General features: G+C 35.8%; 2 protein-coding genes across 2 annotated transcripts; both read left to right on the top strand.

The window, feature by feature from the left end:
* The first annotated feature begins 733 nt into the window (after window positions 1–733).
* On the top strand, window positions 734–3,362 carry LOC148192229 (uncharacterized). Its single transcript, XM_088101066.1, has 2 exons — window positions 734–2,967; window positions 3,050–3,362. The coding sequence occupies exons 1-2, from the start codon at window positions 734–736 to the stop codon at window positions 3,360–3,362; spliced, it is 2,547 nt and encodes an 848-aa protein (XP_087957192.1).
* A 1,583-nt stretch (window positions 3,363–4,945) lies between these two features.
* Window positions 4,946–9,949, top strand: LOC148192230 (uncharacterized). Its single transcript, XM_088100055.1, has 9 exons — window positions 4,946–5,242; window positions 6,830–7,078; window positions 7,155–7,367; window positions 7,453–7,545; window positions 7,623–7,724; window positions 7,808–8,137; window positions 9,328–9,380; window positions 9,534–9,591; window positions 9,878–9,949. The coding sequence occupies exons 1-9, from the start codon at window positions 4,946–4,948 to the stop codon at window positions 9,947–9,949; spliced, it is 1,467 nt and encodes a 488-aa protein (XP_087956181.1).
* The last annotated feature ends 12,344 nt before the right edge of the window (window positions 9,950–22,293 follow it).

Consider the following 22,293-nt stretch of genomic DNA (forward strand, 5'->3'; position numbering starts at 1 on the left):
CCAAAAATCCTTTAGCATAAGATATAACGAGTCTGTTAACTGCGTCCATTATAAAATGTTTTGCATAAAAGATAAAAATATCTCACTCTAGAAGTATATTTAGCATCCAAAAATAGGTTCCAAACATTCACCCAGTTGCTTTCCGTTTTCTGTTTTTTTTTTTTCAGAAACTATCATTCACAAGTGAATTATAATTTATCAGTATCATAAAAGTTGATTTATGAACAAGTACTTTTTGGATTAATATTATTGTTTACAGGTGAGGATGGGATCAAGTGACGTGCTTGAATCCACTAAAGCGAGCCTCTCACTCTGTTTTTTTAACAATTTGGACTTGTGCAATTAATTAAATTAGGAAACAAAATATTGCTTTGATATTCCATTTTATCATTAAAATTGAGGACAAATAAACAGCATTAAAATGTGGGCATTTCCATGTCACATTGATGCTAGCAAATGGATGTGATAATTATTTGAACACTAAGCAACAAAATTACATTAAACTATCTTTCTCTTCCAACTCACATTTCCTTCCTTCTTTCCTCAACAATTATTTTCCTTTTTCATAATTGATGTTGCAGGTTTTTCTTTAAGCATTGCAATCTCACCGCTTCAAGGTTAGTAGAAACAAGTATTTCATTTTTTCTAATTCATTATTTATTTGTATTTTCCATGAATATTGTATTCTTTTTCATGTGTTAGTGTATTTTATTTTGCTTAGGAATATTTTTGAATGGATAAATCTTGGATAACTAAGCCCCGAAATACAGTTGAATACTTAATTGGTTTGCAAAAATTCTTAGATTTTGCTTTTGAGAATGGGGCCTCTGGAGACACAATTCGATGTCCATGCCCCAAATGTGGGTTTGTGAAATGGCAAGCTAGAGGCATAGTTGAGGAGCACTTGATTTTAAAACAATTTCCCATAAATTATGTTATTTGGAATCTTCATGGTGAGAGGCAAAGACAAGATATTTCTAGAAATGAAGATGAGTCACAAGAGACATTTCATTTTGAAAATCCAATGGAAACAATGATAAATGAAGCATTTGGACATTATAGGCAAGAAGGTACTAATATAGGCAGATCACAACCATTGGGTGAAGATGATGTTATTAATGAAAGGCCAAGGGAGAATCATAATGAATTTAATGAGTTTCTCAATGACGGAAATCAAATATTGTGTGACGGGAGCAAGTACACAAAATTAGAGTTTGTAATCAAATTATATCATATCAAGGTTTTGTGTGGATTAAGTGACAAGGCAATGACTATGATCCTAGATTTGCTAAGAGATGCATTTAGTGAAGCAAAGTTGCCTCTTTCTTTTTATGAGGCTAAGAAAATCATCAACAAACTTGGTCTTAACTATACCAAAATAGATGCATGTCCAAATCATTGTATGTTATATTTAAGAGATGATGAAAAGGATTTGCAAACATGCAAACATTGTGGTACATCTAGATGGAACCCAAAGAAGAAAAAAAAGCAACCTGCAAAAGTTTTACGTTACTTTCCTTTGAAACCAAGATTGCAAAGATTGTTTATGTGCTCTAAGACTGCAGAACATATGAGATGGCATTCTTCAGAGAACAAGGATGGAGTTATAAGGCATCCAAGGGATGGTGAGGCATGGAAGACATTTAGTGTAATGCATCCTGAATTTGCTTTAGATCCTCGAAATGTTCGCTTAGGCCTTGCTAGTGATGGTTTTAATCCTTTTGGCACTATGAGTTCTACTTATAGTATTTGGCCAGTGTTTTTAATTCCATACAATCTTCCACCTTGGCTTTGTATGAAGCACACTTCATTGATCCTATCCATGATCATTCCAGGTAAGCAGATGCCTGGAAATAGTATTGATGTGTACTTACAACCCCTTGTGGATGAGTTACGTGAGCTATGGAATGATGGGGTGGAGACCTTTGATTCTTCATTGAATGAAACTTTTAGAATGCGAGCAGCTCTTATGTGGACAATTAGTGACTTTCCTGGCCTTGGTATTTTATCTGGTTGGAACACACACACAGGTTTAGCTTGCCCTACTTGTAACTTTGATGCAGAACCTTGTCGTCTTCCTCATAGTAGGAAGTGGTGTTTTATGGGACATCGTCGCTTTTTAAGTAGAAACCATAGATTTAGATTGAATCGTGTTCGCTTTGATGGAAGCACTGAAGAACGAAATCCACCACTAAAATTATCAGGATCTGACATTTTTAGGCAAGTGGAAAATATTAATGTTACATTTGGGAGAGGAATTCATTTGGATGGTAAAGGAAAAAGATGCAGACAAGAAGTTAAACAGTGGAATAAAAGAAGCATTTTTTTTGAACTTCCATATTGGGAGTCTAATTTGTTACGTCACAATTTAGACTTCATGCACATTGAAAAGAATGTATTTGACAATTTAATCTATACTTTGTTGAATGAAAAGCCTAAATCCAAAGACAATCTTAATGCAAGGAAAGATTTGAAGGAAATGGGCATAAGACAGGATCTTTGGCCAGATGATAATGGAAGATACCACCTTGCTTTGTTTTCACTAACTCGTGATACCAAAAGGTTGTTCCTCAAAACTTTCAAAAATGTTTTAGTACCTGATGGTTACTCAAGTAACATTTCTAGATGTGTTGATGATGTTCAACATAAAATATCAGGACTAAAAAGTCACGATTGCCATATTATAATGGAGCAATTACTTCCGTTGGCAATACGTAATTTGTTACCAAACCATGTCACTGCAACCTTGGTGGAGTTTTGCTCATTTTTTAAGGCCCTTTGTAGTAAAAGCTTAAATCTTGAAGACCTTGAAATGCTTCAAAATCGTATTGTGGTTACACTTTGCCACTTAGAAATGTTATTCCCACCATCATTCTTCACAGTTATGGTTCATTTAACTGTTCATTTGGTAGAGGAAGCAAAGCTTGGAGGTCCAGTTCATTATCGATATATGTATCCTATAGAGAGGTAATTGCTAACTACTTTTAGTTCAAGGTATGATATTATATGTGTCCAATTTATTTAATGTAATTATTTATCATTATTATAGGGAATTAGGTCATTTAAAGACCTTTGTACGAAACAAGGCACAACCAGAAGGTTCTATAGCTGAGGGATACTTAGCTGAAGAGTCTCTTACTTTTTGTTCTAGATACATTGAAGATATAGAGACAAGGTTCAATAGACAACGACGTGTTTGTGATAACCCAAATGATAATGAGTGTTTTGTGTCATCTATATTCCCACTAGGTGGGAAGGTGGTAGGAGGTTCCTCAATGTTTACTTTAACTCATATGCAAAAGCTACAAGCCCATCGATATGTGCTTTTAAATTGTGCGATAGTCACACCGTTTGTTGAGTAAGTACACTACATTAAGTGTGTGATTTGTAGTTAAACAAATTGAACCACATTATTCTTGTATTTTATGCATTTAATGTAATTAATTTTTGTAGTGAATTTAGAGATCTAATAAAAAGAAGATCAAGAGGAAGGCGACCTTCAACTACTGAGATAGAAACTAGAGTGTTTAAAGAGTTTGTTGATTGGTTTCAAAGGCGGGTGGGTGATCAAATAGAACACTTTCTCTTACTTACCAAGTTATCTTTTAATTATGTCTAACATTATTTCCTTGTTTAGATTATGAATCCAGAAACAATAAATTCAATGTCTACTGACTTGAAGTTTCTAGCACGAGGTCCATTGGATAATGCTAGAAGATTTACTGCTTACAACATCAATGGGTTCAAATTTCGAACATTGACTCGTGATGAGGGATTGAGAACACAAAATAGTGGTGTCTTTTTAACATCTAATACAGCTTGTGTTTCAAGTACTGTTGATAGGAACTTAAGGCAAGCAGACTTATCCTATTATGGAAAGTTGGAGGATATTATTGAGCTTAATTATTATGGTCGATTCAAAGTTGTTCTTTTCAAGTGTAAGTGGGTAGATACTACAAGAGAGAGAGGATATAAAAAGGATCAATGGAATTTTAATTGTGTTAACTTTGATAGACTTATTCATATTGGAAACCGTGAAGAACATGAACCTTATATTGAGGCATCTCAAGCACAAATGGTATATTATGTTGATGATGTGGTTAATGAAGGATGGAGTGTTGCTGTGCATTTAAAGCCAAGAGATTTGTATGAAATGGGAGAAGAGGTACAAGAAGAGTTATGTGAAAACGAACCATACCAAGATCAAGAGTTGGAAAAATTTTATAGTAATGACAATGAATATGTTCAATTGGCTACAAACCATTTAGACGAGGATATCAATTAGTCAAATGTATGAGTTGAAAATATAATTAATAGTCATTTATTATTTTCAATTATTTTCAATGCATGTATAATTCACTCATGCTTGATTTCTTAAAGGTAAATGATATGTACCACATGTTTGATATCTCAGTTTCAGGTTAAGAAGGAGAAGTTACCTTTCTGAATTGTGACTCTTTATTAGCTTGTTCTCTCATTTGGAAAGGTAATAAGATCCGAACTCATTTATATGTGTGATGTATTTGGCTGGATGACATAGATTATTAGGCGTAGGGTAGATATAATTTATTAGGTATTGCCAGAGAGCTAATTGAACAAGGTTTTGAGGCTTCATAAAGAAGGAAACCCGTACTTCAGCAAGTAAGTTGGGAAGAGAAGAGATAATTGAACAAGGTTTGAGCAAATGGTTGGTTGGGTGTTGGGTGAAAAGTGACAACTATATACATTATTGTAACCTGCTTTTAAATGCATACTCTGTCTTTCTACTGTACCTTTATTCCCTGAAGAATATATTCCAATAGCATTTTTAATTTAAATGAAATTTTATGAATAGCTTACAATTCAATGGTTATTTGAATATAATGGAAGTTAATTAAAGGTTATTTGAAATGCATATACTGCAGGTTTTTTTGCCTAATGCATTTCTTTCTTTTAATATGTAGCCATGCCAAAGGTCAAGCGATTCCGAAATCTACAAAAATCATCACCTCAAACTGAATCTTTAGGTACTTTACCATCAACAAATGCTGCAGTGACTACTCCATTGATTGAAGAACAATCACCATCGACAAATCCTACAATGTCTGAATCAATTGAAGTACAACCAACAAATGAGACCTCATCACATGATTCGTGGAACTCAACACAATCGATGTCCACAGAAAACACAGAGCAACCTACAACATCCAAAAAACATGTTGGGCGTGAATCTTCATCATATTGGAATGTTGATGCAATAAATATATGTCATTTATTTTTTCTGCATGCATAATTTTTTAAATTTTATTTATGGTTGAAGAGTAAAAAACAAATAACTGTATGATTTGAACCCACCACTCACATCTTATATTTATAAATCTTTAGAAATTCATAATAATATACGTTTGCCAAATATAATTGTAAAGTTATCTCTCCTAGGACTTTTCCTACATCTTGCCATCTTATCAAAGAATTTTCTAATTTTTGTGACAATCATCTTCAGGCCTATCAAACATTAGTCTGTGGCACCTTTCCTTTATCCAAGTTATTTATCAAATATTAGTTTGGGTACCTATCAAACATTATTTGCATCTAAAAAGTAAAATTAATTTTATTTAGGTTTAATCCTATACTACATCCCTATTTATGTACGAATGTCTCAATTGGGTCCTCGTTTTTTAAAGTGTATCAAAATGGTCCTTAATTTTGAAAATTGATATCAATTGAGTCCTTTCCGTTAAGTTGGCTGGACGGCGTTAAAAAAATTGATGAGTGGATGCTGAGATGACGAACGAACGCTCGTCCACCAGCGAACGAACGCTCGTCCATCAGCGAACGAACGCTCGTCGACCACCGAACGAACGGTATTCCAGTGTGGAACGAACGGTCGTCCAGCAGTAAGAGGTCGACGAGCGTTCGTTCTCTGGTGGACGAGCGTTCGTTCGCTGGTGGACGAGCGTTCGTTCGCTGGTGGACGAGCGTTCGTTCGTCATCTCAGCATCCACTCATCAATTTTTTTAACGCCGTCCAGCCAACTTAACGGAAAGGACTCAATTGATATCAATTTTCAAAATTAAGGATCATTTTGATACACTTGAAAAAACGAGGACCCAATTGAGACATTCGTACATAAATAGGGATGTAGTATAGGATTAAACCTTTTATTTACATGAATTAAATTTTAAAAAGATACATTAAAAAAGTATAAATTAATTTTTGTATTTTTTAAATTGAGCTAAGCTGATCATTGACTGATGTAAGAGGGGTTAAAATAATTTTCTTAACCCACACCTATAAGGATGTACACAGAAACTATAGAAGTGTAGAAAGAAATGGTTCCGTGTTGATTCTAACAACGACTAAGATGAGATAGACTGAATTGATTTTCATCTCATGTCAAATCTGAAGGTAGTACTCTATATACTAGCTAATACTATACAACAAACTTATGGTTACATTTGGTGATAAAGTTCAGCTGAATATATAGCTGGAAAGTTCAAACCCTTTATAAAATGTTCCCTTGATATTAACTAAAACCACAATAAAAATAAAGTGGTTGGCCCTAGCGTAGGGGCCCCTACAACCTTAGCACCTTTATTCTACGTAATGGCCTCGTCACTAAGAGCTCAGAGTAAGACCCACCCATACAACCAGGCTTCACACTTTCCTTTTAGATTTTAAAATTGGTAAGTGTTACTAATTTTAGTTCTTGCTTATACAATTTCAATAATTAAAAATGTAACCGTAGCCATTATGTAGTAATTTCAAAGCTTAAGTATATTGTTATCATGATTTAATTTAACGTGCTACTCAACTTTATTCTCTCATAAGTTTTTTTATTGTTAAAGACCTACAAGGAGTTATGAAGAAAATAAAGGTGAAGGTCAGAGAAGTAAGTAACTTACCTCATGGACAACGCATCATTGTAGACTTTGATGAGGTAGGCATGGCTATAGGCGAAGGGCAAGGAGTACTTGCGGGTTATTGTGGGATATTGGCAACGGACGATAATTTATTTCCAATCAATTTTGAAAGGTGGTCTGGAAAAACAGGCATCCCTAACACCTACTTTTTAGAATGCTTTAAGGAAATATTACAGGTATATATATCATTAATGTATTCAAATGCCCCACACTTACTTTTTACTCACTAACTATGTTTTCTTTTTTCAAAAGCTTCGATTTTGTTTTAAGACTACTGAAGCTATTGCCCAAAGATATTGCAAATTAACTTTGGGTAAGAAGTGGGCTGCACATAGACAACGTTTATGGAATGAGTTCTATGATCCAACAAAAACAAAAGATCAAATCATATGTAATGTGCCGACCGGTATAGACAGAACTCAATGGGCTCATTTCGTTACCTATCGTCTAAAACCGGAGACAATGGTACAAGTTTCATTATTATTTTCATTGCTTTTGTGTATATTATTATTTTGATTGTTATGTCAACTTACAATTGTTTTTTTCATAGGATATTTGTAAAAAAAATAGAGAAAATCGCAAGAAGCAAGTAATTCCTCATACTGGTGGCTCTAAACCTATCTCAAGAAGAAGACATGAGATGGTACTGAGATTAGCATATATGACGATTTTTAGTATTTTTCAAATTTACTATTTATTTTAACTTATCCTTTTATTTAGCTTTTGGATAGTGGAAAACTGCCTAGTCGTGGAATGTTATATATTGAAACTCATAAAAAAAAAGATGGCTCATTTGTAAATGAGGCGGCAAAGGCTATAGCGGTAAGTTTTACTATAATATGATATTTTCAAACATTATGCTTCAATATTTAGATCTTTAACTACAACTTCTTCTATGCCTACAGGAACAAATTGAAGTGGGTTTGAGTCAAAGCACTACTGATGAATCACAGGTTTCCCCTCATGATGTTGTTGGTAGAGTGTTAGGCCCAGAGCATTCTGGGAGAGTGCGATGCATGGGTTTGGGAGCAGCTCCTACTAACTCATTCAGAAATACAAGAATGCGACTTTCAGATTTAAGCATGGGTTCATCTAGTACTGCCACATCATCAACATCTACTAATCAATGGGAACAAAAGTACATGAATTTAGAAGGTGCGCTGAAAGCATATATGATAATGAAGGAAGGAAAGATTCCTGATGAATTGGCTACCTTCTTTGATCCTCAACCACAAGTAAGATACTAAATAAGTATAAGTAATATGCTTGATATACTGTAATAATATACCAATTCTGTTTTATGAGTACATGCAATTGATGTGGCTACCTTCTGATGAGACATTCACCTACATGTTAAATATACCAATTATGTTTTATTATAGGGGAATAAAATGTGATGAACAGATGAAAAAATCAAAACCACATCATAAAAATTAAAAATAGAGACACTTAGAGATGAAAGAAATTTATGATTTAAAATATCTAGTAGTCGAGAAATGCAGTGATCAGTTCTTTAACCTCATAAGAAACACATAATTATAGAATTTGAAAGCTTGGGATAGGAAGTCTGTCACAGCTGATATATGGAATTTGAAAGCTATAATTAATTAATTATTCTAGCTTTTCGTTGGGTGGAGGGCCTACACCCTGCAAATTCTGAATCCCTACTATTTGTATGTCTGTTATTTATTAGATGTGCATGCAAAATATGTAATGAGAGTACCATGCAAACTACAGCACAATGCATATCCCATATCCACTCTCCACTGTCATTCTGTAATGTTGTGCATTTCCCCTACTTCTGCCACTGTCATTATTATATAAACAACCTTTGGTTGGCGTGATCACTCTATATATGCAATCGATAATTACCATGATTCTTAGAGGATTTTGCATTCGTTATTGGAGACCCAGTTATATAATTTGAGTTATATTATATTATTTTGAAAGACTGAAATGTAAGAAAGACATATCTCTAAGAATATGGCTAGATGTTTTTGCAAGCAATTAAAGTACCAGCGAACGCCGGGCTCGAACTAAGGTAGGCTCATTTGGCTTTTTACTAGAATGGTTGGCATGTAAATGTAATCAAAATTTGTTGGATTCTTTTGTTCCACTGTTGCTTTTAGACTCAAATTCTCCATTTTCCGATAACTTTTTCTCACTTGGATTACTTATGGTTTATATGGGGTGTAATTGATAGTGACAATGAAAAGTGTTAGTGGACATGAACCATATTGTCTTGTGCAATGTGTGGTATATTTATATTCTCATTCTACTCAGCAAAAACAATCAACTTGCTGATATGAAGGGTTAGGTTTTTGTATGACTAGTAAGATAGTAGCAATTAATTTTCACACACTTGTTTCTGGTGCAGAATTACATCCCTTCTGTTTTAGTGATTTTGAAACAGTCTTGTTGTTAGGTTGGTGAAGGGAAGGGATTAAACAGGGGTTTGGTTGATGGTCAAACCGTGAGGTAAGCTGGTGGTGGTGTGTCTAAGCATCTGAGTAGGTTTCTAGTTTGGAAAACATATAACGCCGATTATGAATAGAACGAGACTTGGAATAGTCTTTCTTTCTCTAGGTTAATTAGTTTTCCTTTAGATGTTTAAGGTGCTATCTGATATAGTGTAAAGTTTAGAGAACCGTGGGAAATACTTGATGCAATTGATACAGGGGCTGATACGGTAACTAACAGGTGTGGCTAGTGTGCTTAGAAGTAATTAAGGCTATTATTAATCAACCTTACAAACTCATGGCAGTCGAACTTTGATCATCAGTTGTTTATATACTTGGTAGCAGTTTAGACTTGTTATGTGGAGGCCTGCCTTTTAGCTATTGAACTATACGTCTGACTTGGTAGGTTGTTAGAATTGATAAGAGTGAATTTGATTATTTTTTTATATATTATTTACAAAATGTGAGTACATGTAATTGAGTTTATTTTATTAATTTTTTTTTATATTATTTCAGCAAGCTCCTGATGCAAATGAGCCAGAGTCTCCTTTGGGTGCAAGACAATCATCTGATGGAAGTAACATTTAGGAAGTTTATGATATTGTTTTAGGATAAAACTATACCTAGTTTATTATGAATTGAGTAACATTTCTTTCTTTGTAACTACTTTTGTAATGAGATTACATTGACTTATAGTCTATCTTGATGTGACTATAAAATTGTTTCTCAATTTATTTTTCTAAATTTCTTTCTATTCAGGGGCTTTTGTTGTATGATATCTTTTTTTAATCAAATGAATCATATTTGTTTGGTATTTAATAATTTTAGAAAAAAATTAAATTTATTTAATTTTGAAATTGAAAAAAAAAATGGAAATAGATAGTTATTATATATTTTAATAATCATCAAACAAAAAACGATATTATATATTTTAATAATCATTAAACAAAAAAGTGACAAAAATATAAAGGAGGTTAAAAACCCCCTCAAAATAATAGTCAGTAATAGAGGAGGTTTTTACCCTCCGCCGAAAAACCCCCGCAAATTGAATATATAGAGGAGGTTTTTACCCTCCGTAGAAAAACCCCCGCAAATTGAATATGATACCAGGGGGCGAAAAAAACCCCCGCAGATAATTTGTGGCGACTCAAACTGCGGGGGTTTGAAAAACCCCCGCAATTTATTTAGCGGAGGGTAAAAACCCCCGCAAATTGAAAAAAAAACCCCCTCTAAATAAGCTTTTTTTTGTAGTGAATACCACAAAATATTTTCTACTTAACTCAAGGTAAAGCTTTTCAACAAGGGTTTTCAATTCATGTTCAAGGCTAGAGGTTCAAAGGATAGAACACATAATGCTCTCTTTTAGTGGGCTAAATTTATGAATTTGGCTAATAGAAGGGTTATCAACAAATGGCCTTGATCATATGATGCAAACAAGCAAGTAATTCAATCATAGAAAACCTGGGCAAAGTCATTCATGCTTCCAAAGGAATAACATTCAATCACAAAAACTCTAGAGCTCAAAACCTCACCTATCAGCTCATTCACATTTGACATACACATCCTGCTTAATATCATAATCACAATCATAACATCATGCATTTGTGCACAAAGCTTGTGACCCACCTGTATAAGCATGTAATGTGCACATCTCAACATCAATCTATATCAAAGCATCATCAAGCATTACTTTATCAAACAATCACAATCACAAGCAAACCATCATAACAGACAAAGTTTTCAATTGAGTACATCAAACCCTATTCTAAAAACATAAGTAAGTTTAGAACACAAAACCAAACAAAAGCATAAGTCCTGCTCTAGTTATGATAGCATTCATCAGTAAATGCTATCTCAGCTCCTCATCAATCTGAGCTGTCATCTGTATCCTCCTCTTCTTCCTCATCTTCAGCATCCTCAAATGCAACATCATCATCAGCATCATCTTCATCCATCTCCATAGCTGAAGCTTCAGCTGCTCCAGCTCTGCTGCCTTGTACCTGCTCTTTTGGCCAAGCTACCACATTATGAAACTCCTCCATAGTCCACCTGTGTGCTGGAGGTGTATCATACATTCCAATAATCATCTCAGCAGTGCCCACCTGCCCTTTGTGGATAGACTGTAACTGTGCACCTATAAGAGACATGTACATGTCCCTCATTTGGAAAGGTTCTGCTTCATGTGTCTCAGCAGATGCCTGACTCTGTGCTTGCTCTCTTTCTCTGCGAGTACGGCGTGGTGGAACTGGCTGAGCTGCTTCCTCACCTCCACAATATTGTCTATAATAAGCCTCATCAATTGCTTTCCTTGGCCTTTCAAATGGTGGAGCAAAAGTATCCACCCTAGCTATCTTGTAGAGGTGTGTGATTAAAGAAGGATGTCCTAAGGGTGCTTTGTTGTTTGTTGTGTTAGCGCACATCCTTATCTCATCAGCTATTACCTGTCCAATATTAACATTCAAGTTCTTGATTGCACAGTAAAGGAGGAGTGCTCTACTAAGAGTAATGTCTGACACATGAGAACATGGCTGAATGTTGGCATGAGAAAATGTCATCCAATACTTTGCAAGAGGAGTCAAGTCAGTTCTCCTAATGTTCACCACAACGCCAGTTCTATTCCTCTGAAAATGTCCTCCAGGTACACTGATAACAGTTGAAAAACTGTTATTTTCATGATTAAAATTGACACTAAAAGCAACCTTCACACTTAGAAATTAGCTTGAAATCATGTTTTTCTGTATATTTTTAGAAATAAGAGAGTTGGACAGGTTTATGCTTGATTTCAGTGTTTTTGTGCAGGTTTTAAGGTGAATTTGGTAAAAGAAGTGAAGAAGGAGAGAGATGAAATCAGAAAAGACAACAAAAAGTGCAAAAGGAGAAGCCGAAGTCACCGCTCAGCGGCAGTTTACCGCTGAGCGGCACTCAGGAGTTTGCGGGAGGTCCGCTGAGGGGCAAATTGGCCGCTGAGGGGAGAAAACAAGTCACGCACTCACCGCTGAGCGGTATTTTACCGCTGAGCGGTACTCTGGAAGTCACGGGAGATCCGCTGAGGGGCAAAATGGCCGCTGAGGGGAGAAAACAAGTCACGCACTCACCGCTGAGCGGTATTTTACCGCTGAGCGGCACTTTAATGGGCTTGGACTTGATTTTGTGTAATTTACGAATGATACATAAGCTTTAGGGTTTCCTAGGGTTAGGTATCTCTGGCTGGAACGAGGCAAACACTCTCTCTACCACCCCTTTGAAGGAGGATCTTGGATGCTGAGGCTTCCGCTTCACCTTTTTAGGGTTTATTCTTTCATTCTTTCATTGTAATTCATTTAGGTTCACCATGAATATGGTGAACTAACCTCTTTATGTTTGTTGGGGAATCAATGTAGTCTTGTGATACTCTCATATATGGAATCTGTGTTTACATCTTTTAATTAAGACTTATGCTTTCTTTCATCATTAGTTAGGGTTTTTCCTCTTTGATTAATGCTTGCATGGTTTAACTCATTCGATGCATGATCATTGGTTTTGTCGATACGGGAACGTACGGGGAAGTCTAGATCCGGGGAATTTCTCCCAATTTTATATTGGTTGTCGTTAAGCTCCTGAACTTATGAACTAATCATTAGGAATGCTAGGAATTGTATGAACTCGTGATTAGGGAGAAGCCTTCTGGAAAGGTACATTAGAGAGTGGCATTAACAATGGTGATTTGATCGTTGAATTCCTAAAATATATGAGAGTGGATAAGATGAAATTGAACCCCAACAACATATCCATACATAAATTTCATTGAAAGTGTTTATCTTTTGTTTTTGCCATTGATCATAATTCATGCATACATGTTTATTTTCTGTCTTGCATTTTAAACCCCAATTAATTTGTTTGTAAGTCTTAGTTAATTAAGAAATCACATAACTAAACTAGGCCGTGAGTCCTTTGGGAAGAACGATACTTGGTCTTACCAAGTTTTATTACTTGAACGATTCGGTCATACTTGCCGATTGAAAACAAGTTTGTGACATCATAATTTGGTGTTCATAAATTTGTCCATCAAGTTTTTGGCGCCGCTGCCGGGGACTCGTGGTTTAACTGGTTAATTTGTGTGATTATTAATTATCTTTGACTTATTTTTTTTATTTTATTTTATTTTTAAATTTCGAATTTTTATTTTATTTTTTTTTTTTTGTTTTCTGTCTTTATTTTCTGAATCTTATATTCTTTTATATTTTTTTGTGCTAACCAAATCTTCTAGGGTTTTGTGTTCTTGTGTATGCAGGAGGCAATTCGAACTAGGAGCAAGAAGACAACAGAACCGTTGCTTGAAGGATTAGAAGACAGTAGACGGAGGAGAAGAATCAGAACATCTAGAGAACTGTTTCCTCCTCCGGAAACTCTGTTGCAACCATCACCACAAGGTTCTGACAATAGCACAGAAAATATGGAGAATAATCATATCAGAAGAACTCTTGCTGATTACACTAATGTAGCTGGACCTCAACATTTTAACAGCATAGCTAGACCTAGAGTCAATGCAGCCAATATGGAGGTCAAACCAGCATTGATCCAACTGGTGAAGAGTAATCAATTCAATGGGTTATCTCATGAGAGCCCATATGAGCACCTGACTACATTTAATGAAATTTGCAACACAGTGAAAATCAACGGGGTGCCAGACGAAGCAATCAAACTTAGTTTGTTTCCTTTCTCATTGGGAGGCAATGCTAAGCTTTGGTTGAACTCTTTTCCAGAAGAAAGTTTCACAGAGTGGGAAGCAGTGGTAACAAAGTTTTTGAACAAGTACTTTCCACAATCAAAAGTGACAAAAGGCAAGCAAGAGATATCTTCATTTAAGCAGGGCATGGAAGAATCACTAGGGCATGCATGGGATAGATACAAAAGTCTGCTAAGAAAAACACCCACGCATGGCTTCAAAGAAGAAGAAGTAGTCCTAACTTTCCTTGGAGGTCTTGGTTCACAAGCTAAGATGATGCTTCATGCCTCAGCAGGAGGAAACATTAAATGGAAAACTCCAGAGGAAGCAACTGAAATTATTGAAAATATGGCTACTAATGATAATGAACTCAATATTGAAAAAGGAGATTTTAGTCAGAAGGAGTTGTTACAATTAAATGAGGCTTTGCTTATTCAAAATAGAATTATCTCTCAACAGCTTGAAGAAGTAACTATGAAACTTTCTCAAATACCACAGGAAATACAACAGGTCTCAATGGTTCAAGTTTAACAACCAAAATGGCAGATGCAATGTACTCCAGTTGAGAAAACAACAAAGCTTGAAGAGACTTTCCAAAGATTCTTGAAGACGAATGCGTCTTATTGTCATAATGTAGATGTTGCATTTAAAAAAATGGAGGTTTATGTTGAGAGAATAGTTGACGAGATGAAATATGATAATCTGGGAAAAGAGTGTAAAACTATTGTGACTAGAAGTGGTAGAGTGTTAGAGGAGAGACAAAAAGAAAGAGAAGAGAAAGAAAATGAGAGTGAGAGTGAAAAAGAAACATGTGAGTGGAAAGAAAGAGTTGAGAGAGAGAAAAAGGAAAAAGAAGAAGAGGAGAGAGAGAGAAGAGAGAGAGAAGAGAGAGAGGAGAGACAGAAAGAAAAAGAGTACGAAAAGCCACTTCCTTATCCAAAGAGTTATTCGAGGAAGGAGAAAGAAAAGCAGTTGGAAAGATTCATGGAATTGTTTAAAAAGTTGGAGATTACTATACCATTCTCTGAAGCATTGCAACAGATGCCAGCATATGCGAAATTTTTGAAGGAACTCCTCACAAAGAAACACAAGTACATTGAGAAGGAAACTATCAATATACAGGGCAACTGCAGTGCAATCATACAGAAACTACCTCCTAAACTTAAAGATCCAGGAAGCTTCACTATTCCATGCACCATAGGAGATGTGAAAGTTGGAAGAGCATTGATTGATTTGGGAGCTAGCATTAATCTAATGCCGCTATCCATGTGCAGAACAATTCAGGGGCTGGAAATTAAACCAACCAGAATGGCTCTTCAATTGGCAGACAGGTCTCTTAAGTATCCATATGGAGTTGTTGAAGATGTTCTAGTGAAGGTTGACAAATTTGTATTCCCAGTGGATTTTATTGTGATGGAGATGGAAGGAAATAGTGATGTTCCTCTTATTCTTGGGAGACCTTTTATGAAGACTGCTAGAGTTTTGATTGATGTAGAGAATGGTAAGCTTAAATTGAGAGTTGACGATGAAGAAGTCACTTTTGATGTATCCAAGGCCATGACATATCCAAATGATGACAAAGCATGTTTTCAATTTGATGAACTTGACGAAGTTTGTATGGTGCAAGAAAGGATGGTGCGAAATATTTCTCCATTGGAAAAAACTCTCATTGATGCATGTGAAGATTTAGATGAAGAAGAAGAGAAATTGATTGATGAATGTCTGATGGACTTGGAAACATTGAAAAAGAGTCCAGAGGAAGATCCAAGATTTGAAATAATTGATAAGGAAGAAACAGTCAAAACACAGCTACCAGAATTAAAAAGATTGCCATCACATCTGAAATATGTGTTTTTAGAAGAAGATGGAACAAAGCCAGTCATCATCAATAACTCTTTATCTTTACAAGAAGAAGAGCAATTGATAGAAATTCTGAAAGCCAACAAAGAAGCAATTGGGTGGTCAATATCAGATCTCAAAGGTATTAGCCCAACTTACTGCATGCACAAAATTTTTATGGAAGAAGATTATAAACCAAGTGCTCAACCAAAGAGAAGGTTAAATCCTGTTATGAAGGAGGTTGTCAGAAAAGAAGTGTTGAAACTGTTAGAAGCTGGTATCATCTATCCAATCTCTGACAGTGAATGGGTGAGTCCAGTACAGGTGGTTCCAAAGAAAGGTGGGATGACAGTAATTTATAATGATAAGAATGAACTTATTCCTACTCGGACAGTTACTGGTTGGCGTATGTGCATTGATTACAGGAAGCTGAATAAAGCTACTAGGAAAGATCATTTTCCTCTTCCTTTCATGGATCAGATGTTAGAAAGGTTATCAGGGTAGCCTTTTTATTGTTTTCTAGATGGATATTCTGGATATAATCAAATTGTGGTGGATCCAAAAGACCAGGAGAAGACGGCTTTTACTTGTCCTTTTGGTATCTTTGCGTATAGAAAGATGCCTTTTGGATTATGTAATGCTCCAACTACGTTTCAGAGGTGTATGCAGGCAATTTTTGCGGATCTTTTAGAAAAATGCATTGAAGTATTCATGGATGATTTCTCAGTTTTTGGAAATTCTTTCCAAAGATGTTTGGCTAATTTGAACACTGTCCTCAAAAGATGTGTTCAGACAAATCTTGTTTTGAATTGGGAAAAATGTCATTTCATGGTAACTGAAGGAATTGTATTGGGGCATAAAATCTCTGCTAAAGGAATTGAGGTAGACAAAGCTAAAGTAGAAGTCATTGAGAAACTACCTCCACCAACAAATGTAAAGGGGATTAGAAGTTTTCTTGGTCATGCTGGGTTTTATAGAAGATTCATCAAGGACTTCTCAAAAATTGCTAAACCATTGAGTAATCTTTTGATGAAGGATGCACCTTTTGTGATGAATGAAGATTGCTTAAAAGCTTTTGACACATTGAAGAAGAAGTTAGTGTCAGCTCCAGTAATTGTAGCACCGGATTGGAATCAAAACTTTGAATTAATGTGCGATGCAAGTGATTATGCAATAGGAGTTGTCCTTGGCCAGCGGAAAGAACAAAAGTTTCATCCAATTTATTATGCTAGCAAGGTTCTGAATGATGCTCAATTGAATTATGCTACAACCGAGAAAGAATTTCTTGCTATTGTGTATGCTCTAGAGAAATTTAGACCTTATCTTATTGGGTCCAAGGTAACTGTCTATACAGATCATGCAGCTATCAAATATTTGTTGACAAAACCAGATTCTAAGCCACGTCTGATTAGATGGGTTTTACTATTGCAAGAATTTGATGTAGATATCCGTGATAAGAAAGGAAGTGAAAACTTAATTGCTGATCATTTGTCACGGTTAGTCAATAATGAAGTCACTAGCAAGGAGTCTGAAATCTGGGAATCTTTTTCAGATGAATCACTCATGTATATTCAGCAGAGACCCTGGTTTGCTGATATGGCTAATTTCAAAGCTGCAAGGGTCATGCCGGAAGACTTAACTTGGCAACAAAGAAAGAAATTTTTGCATGATGCCAAGCAGTTTGTTTGGGATGATCCTTATTTGTTTAAAATTGGAGCAGATAATCTTCTGAGGAGATGTGTTACAAATGAAGAAGCAGAAGGAATTCTCTGGCATTGTCATGATTCACCTTATGGAGGACATTTTAATGGAGAAAGAACAGCAGCAAAAGTCCTTCAATCAGGATTTTATTGGCCAACTTTGTTTAAAGATGCTCATAATCATGCTAAAAATTGTGACAAATGTCAAAGAGCAGGGACAATCACTAAACGTCATGAGATGCCTTTACAAGGTATTTTAGAGGTGGAGGTTTTTGACTGTTGGGGTATTGACTTTGTTGGACCCTTCCCTCCATCTTTCAACAATGAATATATTCTGGTAGCAGTGGATTATGTGAGTAAATGGGTTGAAGCATTAGCTTGTCCTAAAAATGATGCTAGCACGGTAATTAAATTCCTGAAGAGGCAGATATTTTCACGTTTTGGCACTCCAAGAGTGTTGATCAGTGATGGAGGATCTCATTTTTGCAATTATCAGCTAGAGAAAGTACTCAAACACTATGGAGTAAAACATAAGGTAGCTGCACCTTATCATCCGCAAACCAATGGACAAGCTGAGGTATCTAACAGGGAGATAAAACGGATCCTGGAAAAAACAGTGACTTCATCAAGAAAGGATTGGTCTCTCAAATTGGATGATGCTCTTTGGGCTTATAGGACAGCAATGAAGACGTCTATTGGATTATCACCATTCCAATTAGTCTATGGGAAAGCCTGCCATTTGCCTGTAGAATTGGGGCATAAAGCATTATGGGCTTTGAAATTCTTGAATTTCGATCCTTATGAAACTAAATGCACACGCAGACGGCAGATTTTGGAGCTTGAAGAAATGCGATTACATGCATATGATTCATCCAAGGCTTACAAAGACAAAATTAAATTTTATCATGACAGAAAGTTGGTGAATAGAGTTTTCAATCCAGGACAACAGGTATTATTGTTCAATTCAAGATTGAAGATATTTCCTGGGAAGCTGAAGTCAAAATGGTCAGGACCATATGTAATAAAAGAAGTGCATCCGCATGGAGCAATTGAAATATATAATCCAGTTGCTGCTGATCCACAAAAGAGTTGGGTGGTGAATGGTCAACGTCTCAAACCTTATCTAGGGGGAGAGGTGCAACAATTTTCCACAATGATGTTGTTGGTTGATCCTTGAAAGTTTTGGTCAGGCTCGTGACGTTAAACAAGCGCTCACTGGGAGGCAACCCAGAGTTTTGTAAGTATTTTCTGTTTTTAGATTAGGTTTGATGTACTCTATTTGAAATCTGGTTTTTTGTGATGGTTTGCTATTAACTGTGATTGTGTGATAAGTAATGCTGAATGATGCTTATGATTGACTGATGTTGAGATGATGTGCACATTAAAATGCTTATACAGGTGATTCACAAGTTTTGTGAACAAATGCATGATATCATGATTGTGATTGTGAAATTAAGCAGGATGTGTATGTCAAATGTGAATGAGCTTATATGTGAGGTTTTGAGCTCCAGAGTTATTATTGTTGAATGCTATTACTTTGAAAGTATGAATGGTTTTGCCCAGGTTTTCTATGATTGAATCAATTGCTTGTTTTGCATCACATGATCAAGGTCATTTGTTGAAAACCTTTTTATTGGCCAAATTTGAAAAAATAGCCCACTAAAAGAGAACACTTTGTGTTCAATCCTTTTGAACCCTTAGCCTTGAATATACACTAAAAAAACCCTTGATTGAAAATCTTTACCTTGAGTTAAGTAGAAGATCTTGTGTGGTATTGTTAAATGTTCAAGTTTGGGGTTGTTGGGAAAACATGAAAAGCATTGAGCTAAGAGCTAAAAAGTAAGAATATGCAAAGAAAAAGAAAAGAAAAGATAAAGAAGTAAAGCTCAATGCAAAGGCAAAAGAAAGTTGGGAATGAATAAGATGATTGTGTTGTTATGATTCTATTAACTCAAGGATTTTGTGATCCAGAAAAACCAATTTTCTTGTTAGCCCAGCCACATTATAAGCCATTGAAAAGTCCTTGTGATGGTGCATGCTTGTGAATGTTTTTGATTGTGGTAAAATGAAAGGCAAAGTTGATTCATGTAACATTGTGATAGTAGAGTGAATGAGTGATCATCTCTTATACACTTGAGTGTGAGTGAAACACTTGACTTAGTGAGGAAATATCACATGAACACATGAACATCCATGTTTAATTGATTGATCATTCATGAAAATAGCATTTGTTGGAATTTAAATGACTTTGTGAACACTAAAGCATGTGCACATCTTGATTGAACTCTTGGTCATAAGTTTGAGTGAAGTTTTTGCTTATCTTGAAAAGAAGATTTTTGAATGAAGTGAATCATCATATGAATTGGTTGAAGATAGAGTTACATCTTATTTGCTTGAGGACAAGCAAAGTTTTAAGTTTGGGGTTGTGATAACAGTTGAAAAACTGTTATTTTCATGATTAAAATTGACACTAAAAGCAACCTTCACACTTAGAAATTAGCTTGAAATAATGTTTTTCTGTATATTTTTAGAAATAAGAGAGTTGGACAGGTTTATGCTTGATTTCAGTGTTTTTGTGCAGGTTTTAAGGTGAATTTGGTAAAAGAAGTGAAGAAGGAGAGAGATGAAATCAGAAAAGACAACAAAAAGTGCAAAAGGAGAAGCCGAAGTCACCGCTCAGCGGCAGTTTACCGCTGAGCGGCACTCAGGAGTTTGCGGGAGGTCCGCTGAGGGGCAAATTGGCCGCTGAGGGGAGAAAACAAGTCACGCACTCACCGCTGAGCGGTATTTTACCGCTGAGCGGTACTCTGGAAGTCACGGGAGATCCGCTGAGGGGCAAAATGGCCGCTGAGGGGAGAAAACAAGTCACGCACTCACCGCTGAGCGGTATTTTACCGCTGAGCGGCACTTTAATGGGCTTGGACTTGATTTTGTGTAATTTACGAATGATACATAAGCTTTAGGGTTTCCTAGGGTTAGGTATCTCTGGCTGGAACGAGGCAAACACTCTCTCTACCACCCCTTTGAAGGAGGATCTTGGATGCTGAGGCTTCCGCTTCACCTTTTTAGGGTTTATTCTTTCATTCTTTCATTGTAATTCATTTAGGTTCACCATGAATATGGTGAACTAACCTCTTTATGTTTGTTGGGGAATCAATGTAGTCTTGTGAAACTCTCATATATGGAATCTGTGTTTACATCTTTTAATTAAGACTGATGCATGATCATTGGTTTTGTCGATACGGGAACGTACGGGGAAGTCTAGATCCGGGGAATTTCTCCCAATTTTATATTGGTTGTCGTTAAGCTCCTGAACTTATGAACTAATCATTAGGAATGCTAGGAATTGTATGAACTCGTGATTAGGGAGAAGCCTTCTGGAAAGGTACATTAGAGAGTGGCATTAACAATGGTGATTTGATCGTTGAATTCCTAAAATATATGAGAGTGGATAAGATGAAATTGAACCCCAACAATATATCCATACATAAATTTCATTGAAAGTGTTTATCTTTTGTTTTTGCCATTGATCATAATTCATGCATACATGTTTATTTTCTGTCTTGCATTTTAAACCCCAATTAATTTGTTTGTAAGTCTTAGTTAATTAAGAAATCACATAACTAAACTAGGCCGTGAGTCCTTTGGGAAGAACGATACTTGGTCTTACCAAGTTTTATTACTTGAACGATTCGGTCATACTTGCCGATTGAAAACAAGTTTGTGACATCATAATTTGGTGTTCATAAATTTGTCCATCATACACTGATAACAGTTGAAAAACTGTTATTTTCATGCTTAAAATTGATACTAAAAGCAACCAATCTGTATAATGGTTTACTCATTCAAAAATCCTCTTTTCAAGATAAGTAGAAACTTCAATCAAACTCATGACAAAGATTTCAATCAAGATGTACACATGCTTTGGTGTTCACAAAGTCACTTAATATCCAACAAATGCTATTTTTCATGAATGATCAATCAACTAAACATGGATGTTCATGTGCTCAATGAATATTTCCTCACTAGGTAAAGTGTTTCACTCAAACACAAGTGTATAAGAGGTAATCACTCATTCACTCTACTATCACAATGTCACATGAATCATCTTTGCCTTTCATTTAACCACAATCAAATAAATTCACAAGCATGCATCATCACAAGGACTTTTTCAATGGCTTATAATGTAGCTGGGCTAACAAGAAAATTGGTTTTTCTGGATCACAAATGATGGAAGCAACTCCAAGCTTCAAGAATGGAGCAGCTCCTTGGACAGAATGACGCAGCAGACTGGTTGGATGAATGGCAAACGGAGGTGCACACCAGGTGTTCGATGAAAAGTTTGGTGCGGTTTTGGAGGTGTGTTTGTAGTGTTTCTAGCTCAGACGGCCTTCCAAGAGGGAAGGAAGCTAGAGATAAGTGTGCTAAGAAGGCACAAGTCAATGAACTTGAAGAAGAAGTGGCTGGAACCAATTCAACAGCATTTCTTTATTCAATTCAAGTTAATCTTTTACAATGAATTAAGCTCTCTTTTATAGGAAGAGAAGCTTAAGAATGTGGAATGTATTCTGCATATTTACAATGTGCATAAGCTAAATGAAAATGTGCAGAATGTTGTTGGCCGTGTGTTGCACATGGAAAATGTGCTCATGTGAAGAAGCTTGATGGTTTGGCTTGTGTTCCACGTG

This window comes from Vigna umbellata, chromosome 10 (assembly GCF_029865625.1).
Source record: "Vigna umbellata cultivar VRB3 chromosome 10, Vumbellata_1.0, whole genome shotgun sequence".
Classification (NCBI taxonomy): Eukaryota; Viridiplantae; Streptophyta; class Magnoliopsida; order Fabales; family Fabaceae; genus Vigna; species Vigna umbellata.

Bases quoted from the DNA above. Each gene is read 5' to 3' on its own strand.
- LOC148192229 (XM_088101066.1), top strand. From the start codon at position 734: ATGGATAAATCTTGGATAACTAAGCCCCGAAATACAGTTGAATACTTA. The intron at 2,968-3,049 runs GTAATTGCTAAC...TCATTATTATAG, and splicing joins TATATGTATCCTATAGAGAG to GGAATTAGGTCATTTAAAGA.
- LOC148192230 (XM_088100055.1), top strand. From the start codon at position 4,946: ATGCCAAAGGTCAAGCGATTCCGAAATCTACAAAAATCATCACCTCAA. The intron at 5,243-6,829 runs ATATGTCATTTA...ATTGTTAAAGAC, and splicing joins GGAATGTTGATGCAATAAAT to CTACAAGGAGTTATGAAGAA. The intron at 8,138-9,327 runs GTAAGATACTAA...TCTTGTTGTTAG, and splicing joins TCTTTGATCCTCAACCACAA to GTTGGTGAAGGGAAGGGATT.